This window comes from Coccomyxa subellipsoidea (genome assembly GCF_000258705.1).
Source record: "Coccomyxa subellipsoidea C-169, whole genome shotgun sequence".
NCBI lineage: Eukaryota > Viridiplantae > Chlorophyta > Trebouxiophyceae > Coccomyxaceae > Coccomyxa > Coccomyxa subellipsoidea.
In genome coordinates, this window is record NW_005178025.1 from 1,052,669 (window position 1) to 1,068,894 (window position 16,226).

The 16,226-nt window shown below is 51.5% G+C and overlaps 7 protein-coding genes across 7 annotated transcripts; 3 read left to right on the forward strand and 4 right to left on the reverse strand.

Annotated features, from left to right (window-relative positions):
• Positions 1-141: 141 nt before the first annotated feature.
• Positions 142-1,613, reverse strand: COCSUDRAFT_58469 (heme peroxidase; the record flags this gene model as incomplete). Its single annotated transcript, XM_005644223.1, has 5 exons — positions 142-393; positions 553-689; positions 798-934; positions 1,069-1,199; positions 1,596-1,613. 5 exons carry the CDS (start codon positions 1,611-1,613, stop codon positions 142-144), a joined length of 675 nt encoding a protein of 224 aa, XP_005644280.1.
• A 1,260-nt stretch (positions 1,614-2,873) lies between these two features.
• Positions 2,874-5,525, forward strand: COCSUDRAFT_38146 (glutamate decarboxylase; the record flags this gene model as incomplete). Its single annotated transcript, XM_005644224.1, has 10 exons — positions 2,874-2,998; positions 3,107-3,293; positions 3,511-3,703; positions 3,865-4,009; positions 4,105-4,174; positions 4,275-4,367; positions 4,508-4,598; positions 4,766-4,925; positions 5,076-5,157; positions 5,418-5,525. 10 exons carry the CDS (start codon positions 2,874-2,876, stop codon positions 5,523-5,525), a joined length of 1,254 nt encoding a protein of 417 aa, XP_005644281.1.
• Positions 5,526-5,643: 118 nt separating this feature from the next.
• COCSUDRAFT_54599 (hypothetical protein) lies at positions 5,644-6,729 on the reverse strand (the record flags this gene model as incomplete). The annotated part of the gene is made up of 4 exons (XM_005644225.1): positions 5,644-5,928; positions 6,089-6,198; positions 6,304-6,401; positions 6,515-6,729. Coding segments are annotated over 4 exons (584 nt in total), but the record flags the coding sequence as incomplete, so codon positions are not given.
• Positions 6,730-6,927: 198 nt separating this feature from the next.
• On the forward strand, positions 6,928-8,615 carry COCSUDRAFT_31106 (hypothetical protein). Its single transcript, XM_005644226.1, has 4 exons — positions 6,928-7,249; positions 7,429-7,626; positions 7,878-8,039; positions 8,213-8,615. The coding sequence occupies exons 1-4, from the start codon at positions 7,139-7,141 to the stop codon at positions 8,348-8,350; spliced, it is 609 nt and encodes a 202-aa protein (XP_005644283.1). The 5' UTR covers positions 6,928-7,138; the 3' UTR covers positions 8,351-8,615.
• A 250-nt stretch (positions 8,616-8,865) lies between these two features.
• On the reverse strand, positions 8,866-11,429 carry COCSUDRAFT_44563 (hypothetical protein; the record flags this gene model as incomplete). The annotated part of the gene is made up of 7 exons (XM_005644227.1): positions 8,866-9,054; positions 9,306-9,533; positions 9,987-10,166; positions 10,274-10,392; positions 10,924-10,990; positions 11,079-11,137; positions 11,276-11,429. 7 exons carry the CDS (start codon positions 11,427-11,429, stop codon positions 8,866-8,868), a joined length of 996 nt encoding a protein of 331 aa, XP_005644284.1.
• A 754-nt stretch (positions 11,430-12,183) lies between these two features.
• Positions 12,184-14,207, forward strand: COCSUDRAFT_34228 (diaminopimelate epimerase). Its single transcript, XM_005644228.1, has 7 exons — positions 12,184-12,404; positions 12,555-12,644; positions 12,792-12,960; positions 13,054-13,277; positions 13,407-13,493; positions 13,598-13,728; positions 13,886-14,207. The coding sequence occupies exons 1-7, from the start codon at positions 12,339-12,341 to the stop codon at positions 13,995-13,997; spliced, it is 879 nt and encodes a 292-aa protein (XP_005644285.1). The 5' UTR covers positions 12,184-12,338; the 3' UTR covers positions 13,998-14,207.
• A 283-nt stretch (positions 14,208-14,490) lies between these two features.
• COCSUDRAFT_44565 (hypothetical protein) lies at positions 14,491-16,198 on the reverse strand (the record flags this gene model as incomplete). The annotated part of the gene is made up of 5 exons (XM_005644229.1): positions 14,491-14,781; positions 14,946-15,032; positions 15,154-15,429; positions 15,598-15,665; positions 15,769-16,198. 5 exons carry the CDS (start codon positions 16,196-16,198, stop codon positions 14,491-14,493), a joined length of 1,152 nt encoding a protein of 383 aa, XP_005644286.1.
• Between the last annotated feature and the right edge of the window lie 28 nt (positions 16,199-16,226).

Below are 16,226 nucleotides of genomic sequence, written 5' to 3' on the forward strand. Positions count from 1 at the left end.
GCATTATGCTTGGCATCTGTTGCGTACAAATAAGAGGCTTTCCCAGCCAATGTTCCTAAAATGTCCGCTTAATATATTTCATATCTAGGCTCTACAAGATCAAACTCCAGCGCTGTAACGCATGATAGCAGCTATTTCTAATCACGCCCATTTCGCTCCCAGCATTGTCAATTTCACGTAAGCTTTACTGAAATCCTGGAAGAATCTCTGCTGGTTCGCTGCATACTCCTCGATAACAGGCCGACACTCAGGGTCATCTGGCAAGACATGATCTGATGGCAGCCCGATCATGCTTGCCATGCTGTTGCTCGGATCATCCCAAGGCTTCTTAAGCAGCGCGGTGTAGTAAGCATTATCAAATGTCACAGGATCCCCATAGCCTTTGCTGCCCAGCTGCAACCACAACAACAAGCTCTCAAGCTCAACATTGTGCCTTTACTGAATGGTCAGTCATAGCAATTGGAGTGCATGTCATCATGCACTTGCAAAGGTTTAAAGAGCAGGAGTGCAAAGAGTGGCAGGCATGGCAACGAATCAGAGCCAAGTATGTACCGTGTGTGCCCCGGAGAGCGCGACAAGCTCTTGAGAAGACATCCCCATAGCAGCAAAAGTGAGGCGCAACGCTTCTGCTGAGAGAGTCTCCTCCGGGAGACGGCCTGTTGGGTCCGCCACAGCAGAGTCTCTACGCCCTGTCAACATGCACAAAACCACACCAACCTAATTCATTGGAGCTGGCCCAGCAAATGCCAATTGAAAGAAACCAAAAGAGCGCTGTGCTCTGCAAAATAGGCACTCACCTATGGGCACGTCAATGACAGGACCTCCAGTCACAGACACAGCATATGCGCCACCCAGGGCAATGAGGTCTGCATATGACACGACGCCCTCAGCTGGCGTCCCTTTCAGATTTTCAATGACCTTCTCAATCACCCGCCTAGCAAAGCAGGTATTGCCATCATGTCAGTCTGTGTCTTCATCTTCAATTGCATAGGACCACAAGGAATAGGTGCACGAAAGGGTAAGAAATAAATGTACAGCATCATGCTGCAAATGTACAGATGATCTTACCAGCCCCGCTTCAAGCCTGTGTTTTCAGGGCGCTCAAATTCATACTGTATGGATGCATTTGCTCCTCCATCTCCGCCGGAGACTCTGTGTGTCGCTGCATCATGAAATGCCAATCGCAGCAATACGGGCGCCTGCATTCAGGAAATTGATTTAAGTAAGTACAACGCTTGCAAGAAAGCTAAGCTTGGGCTGACCGAAAAGGAGGTCTCGGACACCCTCCAAAGGCATCTGGTGCCCAAGGGGAATGAGAGCATCACCTTGCTTTTCTCAGCTGACTTCTTGAAGGCTTTAAATACAGCATCCTTCACTGGTCCATCCAGAGTTCTGCCAGCTTCTGCTTGTGCTCTGCATGCAGAAGAACTGGCTACTAGAGCAAGTATACCAATGTGGGCTTGTCTCCTAGAAATAGTTGATCCAGCCTCCAGATCTGCTGGAGAAACAATCGCTCGTCAGTACCAATCACGCCACTGAGGAGAACGCAGTGCCTGGAGCCTCGATCATAGTGATCTGTGGTGACACAGACGCACCTCTCCGCTCTTCCTCATTTGATCCTACTGTACAAGACCTGATCCTTTGCGATATCTTTCGTTGACTCTTGAAAGGGATGCGATTTGTACTCAGCCTCCCAAGCAAAGGATGGCAGGCACTTTTGAAGGCTTGCCAGTCCGACAGAGGCTGCAGGACTGGGGTATGCATTTCTGACAATGTACTTCTATTCCAAAAATAATAAGTCAGCTGGTGTATTGGCTTAAAATATGAGAGGGAAGCTTGGATGGATCAAAAGACAGCCCATCAGAGCGTATCCTTGCGAATGTACAGCTTCTTAAAATAGCTCCTTCGCTTACTTTCAAAAAGTGCGTCATGCATTTCAGTGTTTCCTCTACAGTTTGTTTGCCCCATGCTCAAGTCATAGTTGTCAGAAGTTTCCCAAGGCGAACTTCAACCAACGTTCGTGGCGGCGTCACCCTTGAAGACAGAGCAGGTGATCTGCGTTCTTCCTGTACGAGGAGGTTGGAAGAGGTCATTCGAATGCACTATATGCCTTGTAGGAAGAGTTACAATGATTTAAAAATCCTTCTCAAGATATCCCATGCATCCGCTGGGATAAGTGTTATGTTGGGGCGGCCCCTTGCCAGTGGTGACAATGCATTGCCGAGTCAGGTCAAGATGGCTGTATACAGCTTTTCTGCTTAGATAGATTGCAGCAACACACTTTTTGGTATCTAAAAAAATAGCAAGGTCCGCTCGCGCGGCCAAATTGAACATATTGTGTGCACTTAGTGGGCCAGGTGGCTAACTTTGTGTCAAACCTGTACTACTTCACGGCCTGATTTTTCTCATTCTCACAGGTGTACAAAAATTCGACAAATTGTAAGGACATGGAGGGGGATAACAGCGCTCAGAAGGCAGATGTTGAGGCCGCATCAAAAGAGCATTTCCAGTGGCTTCTTCCTGCAATCACCTACTCTTCCATGCAGCCGTCGAGGACTGAGTAGGCCCAGATTCCTGATGAAGCTATGTTCTTTTAAGGGTACCACAGGATCATGTCCTCACACCACCGAACTTTGCTTCGCGGAATGTGCAGGTTTCCAAAGGACACAATACCGGCTCATGTGGCAAAGGATCTTGTCTTGGACATGCGATCACTGGATGAACAGCCCAGGTCAGCACAAGGGGTCTCTGAATTGATGTAGTTGATTTGAAGTTCCTGTCAGCACCTCTGCAAGGGTGTAAAGTCAGAAAAAGCTCATTTCCATGGTTTGTCCACACAATTACAAGTACGAATCCCTTGCATCTTCTGCAGGATGAACCTGGCGACATTTGTCACAACGTACATGGAGGACGATGCAGAAGAGGTTTTCAAAAAGACCTGGAACGTGAACGGAGCCGATGCCTCGCAATACCCATCCTGCCAGACAATGGAGAAACGGTGTGTTCTGCTTCCGTGGTGCATAGTATGCAGTCTGATCCAGAATCCTGTCGCAACAACCCCTGCACATTCCTGTCTCATGCTTTTGTGACTCTGTTTGCATCGCAGGTGTGTTGCAATGCTTTCAAATCTCTATCACTCCCCTGCCAGCAAGCCATGCGGAGCAGCCACAGTTGGGTGTACGGAAGCATGCCTGCTCAGCGGACTGGCTGCCAAGAAGCTGTGGCAGCGGCGGCGGAGAGCCAGCGGCAAATCAACCGAGCGGCCCAACCTGGTTGTGGGCGCTCACTTTCAGGTCAGACAAGTGCCCGCCTGCAAGCTGCACATGCATGGCCAATCAGAACCACCTGCATGCATGGTGTTAAGTTTGCGTTGCTGACGGTGCACAACCATGCCAGCGACCTGCAGATGCTTGCGAAGAAAATTGGCAGTCAACTGCCTGCATGGGATCTTTCAGAACAGCTTCTTCAAGCCATAGTGATTCCTGAGAGCACTGGGAAATCTCGGCACAGGTCTGCTGGAAGAAGTTCTGTGTCTACTTTGATGTGGAGATGCGCGCTGTGCCTGTGAGGGAGGACTACCTGGTCCTGGACCCCAAGGACGTGCCTCAGCATGTCGATGAGAACACTATTGGCGTGGTCAGCATCTTCGGCAGCACTTACAACGGCCAGTTCGAGGATGTGAAAGCCCTGGATGCTGTCGTGGGTGAGTTGGCACAGCCAGGCTTGCCTCATCTTCACCTTTCACTGCCCAATACTAGTTTTTATGTCTATCAATACTGTTTTTGCATGCCGTCCCTGCCAGAGGCAAGGTGCATCTGCACTGCCCAATTGGCACGGTCTCATTTGGAAGCACTTCACGCGCAGAGGACCTGAACCAGAAGAATGGCTGGGAGCTGCCAATCCTGGTTGATGCAGCCAGTGGGGGCTTTGTGGCTCCTTTCCTGTACCCGGACCTGGTGTGGGATTTCCAGCTGAAGAACGTGCACTCCATTTGCGTGAGCGGCCACAAGTATGCGAGCGCACCTTTTCTGTCATCAGATTGCCATAGAAGGGGCATGTGCGGGTGCATTAATACACTTTCGTAATCTTTCATACATCGCACAGGTACGGGATGGTCTACCCTGGTATTGGCTGGATCATCTACAGAGATGAGAGCTGCCTCCCTGATGACATGGTGCGCAGCTTTTGTACTTGGCACTCTGGTCAAACTTGCATTAACCGACAAGCTTGCTGCCTCATGTGAAGGCCTGAGGCCATGACGGATGCCTGTGCAGGTCCTGACCACCAGCTATCTGGGAAAGCCTGAGCCCACCATGACCATCAACTTCTCTCGCAATGCAGCCCAAGTGGCGGCGTCATACTTCAATGTGCGCCTAATTTGACCAGCCTAGTTTTGTTCAGCTAATTGTTGCGCTCTGCTGTGTGTTGCATGATGTGCATTGTTTACCTGCAACATGTGCTTGCTTTCTCTGCTTGAGCGCTTGTATGATGTGCCTGCTGGGTGCAGTTCATCCGTCTGGGGCGCATGGGGTACACGCTGATCCTGGAGAACTTGCTGAACACAGCCAAGCGCCTGGGCGAGAGCCTTGAGAAGACAGGTGCCTTCGCTCTCTATCTAGCCTTTTTTGAGACGTAACGAATGTTCTAAGTCCAGTCATAATGCCTATCAGCAATCACTTCTTGCAGGGCACTGGTCAATATGATTCCACCCATTGAGGATGTTCTAAATTTCACCAGAATGCCTCTCAGCAAGCACTGCTTGCAGGGCACTTCCGGATGGTCAATGAGCCAACAATGCCAGTGGTGGCCTTCTCGCTGACAAAAGTGGATGGCAAGGATCGGGTGTATGACGAGTATGATGTCATGTTCCGCATCAGAGAGTACCGCTGGATGCTCCCGGCCTACTCCTGCCCAGAGAACGCCAAGTATTGCCCCACCCCTTACCCTTGCATAAACACTGCATTGGCAACACCAAGCTTGCTCATCTGTTGATGCTCTGGGGGTCTCCTGTGCAAGCAGAGTGGCGCTGAGACCTAGCAAATCTGTCGCTGGAGCTTTCTCCGTTGCATCTGCAGGAACATAAAACTGCTGAGAGCTGTGATCCGGCTGGATGTCACTCTGGAGATGGTGGATGACCTCGCGCAGCACCTGCAAGATGTGCGCTCGCCACCCAGCTTCTTGTCACAGCGCTCAAAATGTGTCTTGTATGTTGCACGTCTTGCATTCACATGGCGAGGGAGCCCTTTCTCCTAACTCTCTAGCGCTCGCACTGCCTTGATGTTTGCGTTTTTATGTAGACAAAAGTGCAAAAGTCTGCCTGAATGCAGACTGTCTCTGATCATGACCAGTGGGATTTGGGGTTGTGCGCCTGTGAATGTCAGGGATGGCACCTGTCCTGACAGTGTGTCATTGTGCAGGTTGTGGAGTGGCTTGACATGCACTATGAGGGAGCAGATCCTGCACACTTGAAGAAGATAAAGGAGCGCTTCCACAAGGTGGAGCCCGATGCAGAGATGGGGCTGTAAATCACCCAGCGCAAGGATCCTCAAAAGCTTGCATTCAGCTTGAATTCGAAGTAGCTGCAAGGCAATGGTGTTATTGACTTCATTAAGGAGAAAGGCCTCTTGACTGCGACCGGCATGCCTCTGAATGTTTCTTACCATTTCAACTCTTTTGCTTCCCTTATTTTTGAGTTCTGGACTTTGATGGAAATGGTCAGAACTCCGATGCCCTTGACACAGTGAGCTGTTGCCCATGTAAGTGACATCTATAGCTGGAATCCTTTCAAAAAGTTCCCAAAGAATCCATTGCTGTTTGACCTGTTGAATTTGCCGATGAGCATCTCAAAGCGCTTATCTTCTCTCACTGCCTCCAGATCCGGATCTTCCCGCATCTGCTGATAGTCTTCATACCCTGCTTCGAGAGCCCCTGCAAACACAGTCAAACTCACACTTTGCATTCTTCACATCAAGGCAGCCTTTCCTCCTTGCTTTGGCGCTGGCACTGCCTCCCACGCACGCACTCTCTCCTGGTAAAATTCTCTATAGTCAGGATGAAGCCTGAGCGAATAGCATGACACGGGCCGCACCGGCCAGGGCCATAAGGCCAGGTTCCGTTTTCCCCAGCCTTGACTGGCAGCATGCTATATTGTAAAGCGCTGCCTGCTTCTCCCCATTGCTAATTGTAGGGGGCTTATCCCTGCCAGCACAAAATAAATTACGCCTAATATTGAAACTGAGAACCAAGGCCATTTCACTTGAAAGGGGTACGGAAACAGAATTGGGAGGGAGTGCTGCAGCTTGCCTGAATTGCTTGATCCCTGTTCCTGGCAGATTCATCGCCTTCTCAAAAATACCCAGGGCGGTCTCATACTGCCCTGCATTATACAGTTCCAAGCCCACCTGCAGCAATCACAGATCGTCCCGTTGGCCACCGGTCAAAAACTTAAATACATATCAGTTATTGCAATGAATGCTGATATCCTTCAGAGGGTTCGACCAGCCCTACGGCGCACCGCAATCGCTCCTCTTGCATCTTCCGGCTCGGGCACGTCTTGAATTATAGAAGTGTCCGCAGGCTCGGCTGATACTTTCAATAATTCTGATCTGTGACTCACACATCGAGATCGATTGCTTGCAGGTCTTGCGGTTGTGAAGTGTCTGAACGGATGACCATCTCCATGCTGAACATATGTGTTCACAAGCAGAGATTTGCTGGTCTGCATCATCATGGCGTCCTTACTTGTCTCTCTCAAGAAGGAAAAGTCTGCGGAGAGAAGGAAGAAGGACTCTTTCTGAAGGAGGAAAGAGATAGATTTCGTGATCATGACTGATATCATGTGCCACCTCAGTGAGCTTCCTCCTAGATCCCTCCGATGGCTTCTTCCTCCTTCCAGCTCAATTTATGTTGGAGTCTGAACTTGAGGATATAGCGAAGTACTTGCTGTAAGGTAGGAGGCGCTGCAGCGAATCGTTGCATCAAGCAATTCGTCCTTCTGCTGAGTAGTTTACAGCTACAAGCTCTTCAGAATCTAGCCCACCGCTTTCAGGGATCCAAACGGCATTGGTTTCGTCTTCCTCGCATACAGAGCCAATCAAACTAATTTTCTTTGAAAGAGTCTCGAGCCCAACGTGATCTGATGGGAGGTGATAAGCTGCTGGATCAGATCTTTAACCTTAAGTTTACCAGCAAGCAGCTCGTGAAGTCCAGCAACAAATGCGAGAGGGAAGAAAAGGGCGAGAAGCTCAAGGTATGTCCTGCCTTGATACTGCATCCTTACTTCCTTTCTACTGCTTTGTGTTGCCAAACTTCAAGCTCCAAGGTACTCCACTGCCGTGTCATCCTCCTGTTTCCCTCTTTGTCTTCAATAGAGTCTTAGGTCAACATCAGTTCTGCACGAAACAAGTAGTCACTTTGACGTGTTCACAGGTGAAGAAAGCCATTGAGAAAGGCAACATCGACGGTGCAAAGATCTATGCACAGAACGCCATCCGGAAGAAGACAGAGGCCCTGAACTACCTGCGCCTGGCCTCCCGGCTGGATGCAGTGGTCTCTCGCCTGGACACCCAGGCCAAAATGAACATGATCAACTCCAGCATGTCCCAGATCGTGCGTGCACTCGACAAGGTGATCAGTCCTGCCCAGAAGTTGCCATTTTCCCATCCCACCCTGTGTATGCCTGTACTTGCATTCCTGGCAGTCCTGATGCGCCGAAAAAGCAACCACAGCACAGCAGTGCTGAGAAGGGACGCTTACTCAGAACAGTATGCTATTTGACCAAGACTGTATGGTCCCTTGCGCTGCCGTTTAGACAGAACTTCACCATCCTGGATAGCTGTTCTGGATAACCGTCCTCAGAGAGAACTTTTGCTGCGCAGGCTCTGGCATCCAACAATCTGGAGCGGGTGGCGTCGACCATGGACCAGTTTGAGCGCCAGTTTGAGAACCTAGACGTGCAGAGCCAGTTTGTGGAGGGCGCCATGAACAACCAGGCCAGCCTGAGCACCCCCGAGGAGGACGTCAACATGCTGCTGCAACAGGTGTGCCATGCATACATAATGCTGTTGCTGCATGAGGCTGCTTTCGTGGAGTCTCTCGCACGTCGAGCTGCATGCCGAGGTCGTGCAATTCGTACAGCGCAATAACGCAGAACCTCAGAACTGCAATACCCAGAATACTTGTGGGCAGATTGCTGAAGAGTGGATCTGTGCAGGTGGCGGACGAGCACGGACTGGAGGTCCAGCTGAATCTGCCGCAGGCCGGAGCGGCGGTTCCGGCAGCCCAGCAGCAGGCGGCAGCCGCGCCCGAGTCAGACCTGACCCAACGCCTTGCTCAGCTCCGCGGCAAATAGTCATGATGCCTGGTCCAGTCGTGCAATTGCATTTGCGGGTATAAAATGTCACATCAGGAGCCGCTATGCTATTGGAAATGCTTCCCTGTGTATCACTTGTGCTTTACGTGTTTCTCCTAGCTAGCTCTATAGAGCAAGGAAGTTACTACCTTTTGTGATGAGTTCTGTGCTCCGTGACTGGTGAGTAATATCTCTTGATGGAGTATGGAAGTAACTTCCAGGGAAGTTACAGGCACAACTTTGAAGTAAGAGCGCCGATCCATCCAGAGTATGCGAACACGTTCACAGGGAATGATGTTTCTGACCTTCTAGAGATCTTCAAATGAAAGGCTTGAAATGAAGCAGGTCACTTCAAGTAACCATCAATCTGAGATTGAAAGTCTATCCAGATCCCTTCCAGCCTGCCTAGCCAAGCCAGGCCTGCATTAGTGCACCAAAAGCATTTTCATGCTGCTGGCAGGCATTAAGCATTCTGCTTGCACCAATCGCTGCATAAAGCTGCGCACTTGGGAACATCACATGTCGGACTGCGCCCACATGCGGGCTTCGTTGTTGCTGCTGGCCAGCTCGTTCTTGGTCTTGAACATGTTGGCCTCAAACCCATTGCTGCGGTCCACGCCATCCCAGTGGCGACCAGGCCTCATATTATAGCGGTTCACAGGCGGCCCGATGTTGCGCTTCAGCCAGCTGTGCGGCGGCACTTCCTGCAGCGACAAAGACTAGACACTTCATTTGCAACCCAGAAGAATGCTATATATATGCTACCGGAAGATTGCATGGCAGACTCTACAGATACTGGAGCAAGATTCAGCATCAAGCAGTCATGCCTATGAGCTTGTTGGACATGCCTGGATACCAGATCTCTAGGAGCTAATAAACACGTAGAACTGCTGAAAAGTAATATTTGTTGCTCAGAGGGTGGCAACAATGCGTGCCGCAAGTAATGTCAGCGCACCTGGGGCACAACAAAGCCGGACTTGCGCATGAGCTTGCGCATGTGCTCCGGCACGACGGGCGGCGGCGGCGCGTCCTTCTGGCGCTTCTTGACCAAGTGCGCCATGGGGTCGCCAAAGCGCGTGCGCTCGCGGTACGCGCGGTCGATGTCCACGTCCTCCGCCGTGCGCGCAAACGGCTTGGCCGCCTCCCGCCGCATCTCCTCCGCGCGCGCATCCCTCTCCCGCATCTGCGCAGGTGCACAGAATCTATTACGAGCAGTACAGAGAAGCTCACTCGCCCGCGCGTGCGCAGGTGCGACAGCTCAAGAAGTCAGCACACCTCAACAGAAGCAGTACAGGAATAATTACTCTCTCGCCAATGCGCAGGTGGCACCATTTTTATCACGAGCAGTACAAATATGCTGACTATCTCGGATCTCTGCATAACACACACTAGCACAAGCAGTACAGGGGTGCTAACTTGCCCGCATGCTTGCAAATTAGTACAGGGATGCTCGCTCAAAGATCTTCATATCTGTTCTGGCATGCCGTGTGAGATTGCTGAGCGGAACAGAGCAACGCATGCACTGCAGTGTGGACGCTGCTACATAGCAAAAAGTGTCACAGACGCAAGACGCATGGGCTTTGCAGAGCAGTTTGCGGAGGTGCAGATGTCAATGCTGTGAAATGACAGAAGGCACCTGGGCAATGCCGCCGCCCCAGGCAGGCGTCTCAGACTTGGGCTTCTTGCGGGACTCCTCCAGCGCTTCCAGCTCGGCCGCACCTCCCTCCACACGCTTGCCACTCTGCTTGTCTCTGTACACCGTCTCTGCATTGCGCCCCGCTGCGGCACCCAGCTTTGCAAACCGCTCCTTTTCAGCCTGTGCGCAAGCAGTCATGCATCAACACTTTCCTTCCGTATTGTGACGCTGCTTCCAAAGCTTGCAAGGTAGGCAGGGCCACTGACGCCAGCAATTCAATGGCTCACCTCTCTCTTTTTCTGCATTTCGGCCATGAGGTCCCTCCCACTAATCATTCCCGCCGACGTGCCGTCCAACATCCTCTTCTCCTTCTTCTTTGCATCCCCGGCCTCTGCTGCACTTTGACCTGCTCAGGAACACACACCTTCAACACATTGATCTCTCTGTATGGTGGAGGAAATGCATGAACCATCCATTATCCCTGCACCTGACAACTGCAAATGCAGGATGCACCAGATTCTTATCGATGATCTCAGAGAATGTGCCAGTATACCTCTGCGTGGGGGTGAGGCATCACTGTCCCCGTCCCTTTGCCGACGCGGTGGGGAGGCATCCGGGCTGCCATGCCGGCCAGGCCTGCGTGGCGGCGACGCGTCCGGGCTATCATGCCGGGCAGACTTCCGGGGCGGCGAGGCATCCGGCGTGTCATGTCTGACTCTGCGCCGCGGAGGCGACGCATCCGGGCTGTCGTGCCTGACGCCCCTACGAGGTGGTGAGGCATCTTCGCTTTCCTTTGCCGCAGCTCTGCGGGGCGGGGAAGCGTCCGGCGTGTCGTGTCGCTGCCGCCTGCGCGGCGGCGAGGCGTCTGGGGTGTCGTGCCGGTCTCGCCTGCGCAGCGGCGATGCATCGCTGACATGGCGGCCGCTAGGGCTGGGACCTCCGTTGGCGCCGTTTGCTTCAGCGTCTGCCGAGGTCCAGCCTTGCGCGGCCAAGCCTGCTTTTTCCTGGAATGGCACCCTCAACATTAGTGCAGCACATAAAAACGACAACACCTGTTAAATAAGAGCAGAACAATTAGGACACAGTGCTCACCCTTTCAGCCAGGCGCTGCGCAAGCGCAGCTTCTCCAGGATTGGCAATCACCGGGGCATCTGTCCGCAGCAACAGTGACACTCAGACCTGTGAGATATTTAATGCGCATCAGATGGTGCATGACCCAGTCTGGAACTGGGGACTTTTTCTTTCCAGTACCTAGCTGCATCATGAATCACAGTGAGAGTCCTGCGCACCTTCATCATCGTCATCATCTTCTGCATGATGAGATGCTGGGCCAGTGCGAAAGCCTGTGTTGTCCTCATCAACGATCCTGATGCTGCTCACTGCAATTGCTTTCTTTTTCTTCCGCTTCTTCTTCTCTGACCCATCTGTGGTCTCTGCCGTCATATCATGACACACGTGAGCCATGCAATGATAGACAAGGCCGAACAAGGCAGTGTAGGCGTTGAAGATACAAAGGCTCTGTATCACCTGATGAATACTTTTGCAGGTAATCCTGGAGCTTCTTTGCTTCGGCAGTTTGCTCGACTGTCTTCTTTTCAGCCTTCCGTAATGTTGAGAGCCCTGTGAACATCTGCAGCAGCAACATGGATTAGAGTGAGACTCACCAATATAAGCCGAGTCGTCCAGTGGTGCCTGCAAATCTTGGAAAGGATGGGTCGCAAATGCTGGCCAGTGCTCACCTTTAAATATAGAGATTATTTTAAATGAAAAATTTCAGCTCTTTTCATGCACATTGAGGCGCTATGCAGGCTCCAGATCTACAATATGTCTTTGGCAAAAAAATGGTTCCCAGCTTTCCCGGTTGCTAATGGTGCCAAGCTGACAAATGTTTGCCGATCTTGCAAGATGTCTTCTCGATTGCACCTCTCCGTGATTCTAGGAATGCTGTTGACAACTGAAAAAAGGGCGCAACAACTCAAGCGAGGATGTCTGCAGTAGGATTTACACATAGATATGATACGTTTGTTCTGATACTAGTATAACAGTACTCCTAATGCTTGTGCATCGATTTCTGCTTGCTCCACCCAGCACAAGTACGTGCAGGTCATGGCAGGTCCAGGGTAACGTGATCACCTCACGTCACTCGTCTCTGCGGTCTCTTTCCGAGATCACTTGGAGAGACTCACATTCCTTGGGCGGTGGCGAGCTTGCATTCTCGCGATGCTTGACTTACAAGGCCGCAACATACGGGCAGTAGATGCCCCTTCTTTCTCTGCAGGCCCAAGCCATCGATGCTTCTCTCCCACCGTGAACAGGCTAGCCAGAAGGGCCCCTCGAACTAGACATGTAGCCATGGCCAATATCGCGAACAGACTAGAATTCACGAAGTACCAGGGGCTGGGGAATGATTTCATTCTGGTACGTGTTGAGCAGTTGCCCCAAAACTGGTTGAGCCTTTTTCTTGAGCCTGTACATTGTCTACTTTAGAAAGTCTGAGTAAACAAGTAAAAAGGAGAACTTAAAGCGAGTCTGCTGGTATTGAGAGTCCTATGCTTCGAGCTGCTGCAGGTTGACAACAGGCACCAGACAGACCCACTTGTGACTGCAGAACAGGCGAAGTTTGTGTGTGATCGCAATTTTGGCGTTGGTGGAGATGGGGTGAGGGATGCGGTTCTTCTGATTGAAAGGAGCCAGCATTGCTTTGCCGAGTGTCCTTCACCGTGGTTGTACCCAAAGAGTTACTTGGGAACACCTCGCCTCTGCATGGACCATCATTGTCATTGATTTGCTCCCGATTAAATGCAGGTCATATTTGCCTTGCCGCCAGAGGGTGATGTGGATTACACTATGCGCATATTCAACTCCGATGGAAGCGAGCCAGAGATGTGCGGCAACGGCATCAGATGTCTAGCTCGATTCGTGGCGGAAAAGGACAATGCGGGCCCTGTGACGCACAGAATACACACCCTTGCAGGTGTGGACCTTCCCCTTTCTGTTTCCGGCCTCTTCATATCTGCCTCATCAATGCAGTTTCATGAAGCCTGAGTCATATCATGCGTGGGCGCAGGACTGATCCAGCCGACCTTGCAAGAGGATGGGCAGGTCTGTGTGGACATGGGTGCACCAATTCTGGCGGCCCCTCAGATCCCCACCACCCTGCAGCCCACACAGGGCGAGGCTGTTGTGCAGGCCAATCTGGCTGTCGAGGGGCGTGAATGGCTCATGACTTGTGTCAGCATGGGCAACCCCCATGCAGTCACTTTCGGCACAGCAGATGGCCAGACCATCAAGGTACGAGACCCTCAAGCAATCATGCCAAGAAACTTTACAGATACACTCTATCCAGGTCCATAAGTGATGATGTGGTGACAATGATGCCCAAATTGGAGCATGGCTGGAAAGAGCACTTTGCAACTGCAGGTGGATGAGCTGGATCTGGCCCACATTGGGCCGAAGTTTGAGAAGAATGCTGTGTTTCCAGCAAGGACAAACACAGAATTTGTTGAGGTGAGTTTTGAAAACTTTGTCCTTGAAGTCTTACTCGCCATGAATGTGCTCTTCAGAGACTGCCTCTCTATGCTTGGGAATGACGAGTGTCTCTGCATGCGCAGATTCTCAATCGCGGGCATGTGCGAATGCATGTCTGGGAGAGAGGCGCAGGTGCCACGCTGGCTTGTGGAACTGGTGCTTGTGCCACAGTTGTTGCTGGTGTGCTGGAGGGAGTCCTGGACCGCACCTGCAGGTACGAGAGAATTCAAGGGCTCCCGAACGCAACTTAGCCCTGGCATGGTCAGCGTTGGCATGAAAAGCGTGCAACAATAATAAATCATCAAAAGCTGTATGTACTGTACATATGTCTTAGTTGCAAGCGGGGCTTAATGTGATTGTGAATTGCTCAGGGTGGACCTGCCAGGCGGCCCTCTAATGATTGAATGGCGAGAAGCGGACAATCATGTGTACATGACAGGTCCAGCATTGCCAGTCTTCACAGGCAACATGCAGTTGCCTTGACCATTGATAACTTATTACCTAACAATTACTTAAATGTGAATCACATTTCTGCTCTTTAACCAGTTCAATTCTGCAAGTTCTTGCGATGCAAATATCACACCTTGAATGCAAAGGCATCAATAAAGCAATCAAATCTTCTGCACTGTCTCTCTTGCGTTGTGAAACCGTTATGTTCGTTTATGCTTCAAAAAGTCTTGCAAGTACAGTTCTAAAGAGTAATGAGCCTTGGCATATGCGGTCGCAGCCGTCAATTTTTGTTCTCTGAGAGTGCTGTTGGATGTATACGTCTCAATCTGCTGCACCATCTGATCCATGCCATCCACAAAAACCAGCTTATCTTCCCACTGCGCATCAAGTGCTGACTCCGCCCCTGGCTCTGTAAGGACCTGTCAGTGTGACAGCAGCGTGCTCAGACAGTTGAGCAGACATGTCAGCAAAGCCTGTACTGGATCAAGCTACGCTCTGTAGCCATGCAGCACTGTAGCAGAATTGGTCAAGAGCAAAGATGGGTGAAAAGGTATACCACGATGTCAAAGCTGATCGCCTCCAGGATGCGACAGATCTCTAACACCTTTGCCGGGTAGGCGTGGATGTTCAGAATGACCTTGGTGCGCCGAAGCAGCTTGGTCAAGTCCTCCTTGTACGCATCCATATTTGAGACAACAATGGACAAATTCCTTTCAAATCGGAGCTCGTCCAACATCACGTTCCGGTGACTTCCATTGACTATCCAGCCATAGAACAGGATATCAATGTCCTTCTCAGCCTCTGTCACCGGGGGGTCCTGCATGCATCAATGTGGCAAGGCCAGACACTTTATGGTTTGTGTATGTTATTTTCATTGGTGAGAAACATCCATCGACAAGGCAATGCTGGCAAGTCTGACAGCTGGACTTGCAAAGTCCATTTGAGAAACGCACACACCAGGGGAAACCAGCTGAAAGGCACATGTCGGAAGTTGGCATCCCTCCCCTCAAAAATAGGTTCAAAGTTCTTCAAATGAACCTTGCTGTAGTCCCAAACCTCCACAGCGCCCTGCGCGCATAGCATGCATGAGTGGATCTCACGGAAAGTGATGGAAATTTTGACACATGCCTGGCCAGCGGCTAGCTGCAGCATTGGCATCACCTCAACAAAGTGCACAGAAAGGGCTCACCTCAAACACCTCCACGAAATCAAGCATTTCCTTCTCGTTGCGCTGATTGGCCCATTGGCGGTTGCCCACATGGAGCATGCGGTGGCCCCACTGCTCGGTCTGCCAGATGATGTAGTGCGGAGGCAGGTCCACGCAGAGGTGTGGCGTCATCAGGATGTAGAGAGCCCCGTCGTCTTTCGGGTCCGTGTGAGGAAACATGTACTCGTGCAGCGTCAGCCGCACCCTGTAATGAGGCGCCAGCACACGCTGGATCTCCTTGCACTGGTGGTACACCCCCTGTGTAGCATGAATCGGCATGATGTCAGCAACAGGTGAGCTGAATGGATCAGGTATTAGAGTAAGATTGTGCACCAGCTGACAACGTACCCAGCATGCTTGCATTAGATATGGGCGTCTGGAGGCGTCTGCAGAAGTCATAGAAGCTCACAAGCTCAGGCATCGCACCTTCCAACCCCAGATGATGATGTCTTCAAACGACATGATGGACCTCCGTTTCCTCCTCACATGTCGGCCTGCATGTCCAGGTGGTGCAATTCAGGAGCAGGGGGCTGGTCAAGCACTATTGTGCCAAACCTCAGACTGCTGCATAGCATCACAAGGAGGGCATGTGCTCACCAGTTATCCTGGCCTGCCCACTGCCATGCTGCCTTGCAACATCTATTCCTGATCCCCTGCCCAGCCCAGCAATCCGCCTTTCCTCCTCCATTTGCCGCAGGACTGACCCTCGGTCTGCCGCGGCCTCATTGTGAATCCGCAGCACGTTTGCATCATCACCACCTTGATCCAGTGTGCTCAAGCGGGACTCTGTGCTCTGTGATGATCCCTGCCAGTTGGGACCAAGCCTGTCCAGCAGGCGCGTGATGGTGCCGCGCCAGGCCAGGCCTGGATGGTGAAGGTCATCCTTGTGCACTCTGTCAAGGAAGTTGGTGTTGCTTCCCAATCTGATCTTTGTGCTGGCGGCATAGGCGGGGCTACTCTCCCAAGTAATGCACAACAACAGTGCTATCAGCGGGAGCTTCAGGGTCCCACGGCTCAATTTCCCCATGCGTCTCCAAAGCCATCTACATCCCTTC

Excerpts from the sequence above, each read along its gene's own strand:
- COCSUDRAFT_34228 (XM_005644228.1), top strand. The coding sequence starts at position 12,339 with ATGGCCAATATCGCGAACAGACTAGAATTCACGAAGTACCAGGGGCTG. Across the intron at positions 12,405-12,554 it reads TGGGGAATGATTTCATTCTG|GTTGACAACAGGCACCAGAC; the intron begins GTACGTGTTGAG and ends GAGCTGCTGCAG. Across the intron at positions 13,494-13,597 it reads CAAACACAGAATTTGTTGAG|ATTCTCAATCGCGGGCATGT; the intron begins GTGAGTTTTGAA and ends CTGCATGCGCAG.
- COCSUDRAFT_31106 (XM_005644226.1), top strand. The coding sequence starts at position 7,139 with ATGGGAGGTGATAAGCTGCTGGATCAGATCTTTAACCTTAAGTTTACC. Across the intron at positions 7,250-7,428 it reads AAAAGGGCGAGAAGCTCAAG|GTGAAGAAAGCCATTGAGAA; the intron begins GTATGTCCTGCC and ends ACGTGTTCACAG. Across the intron at positions 7,627-7,877 it reads TCGTGCGTGCACTCGACAAG|GCTCTGGCATCCAACAATCT; the intron begins GTGATCAGTCCT and ends TTTGCTGCGCAG.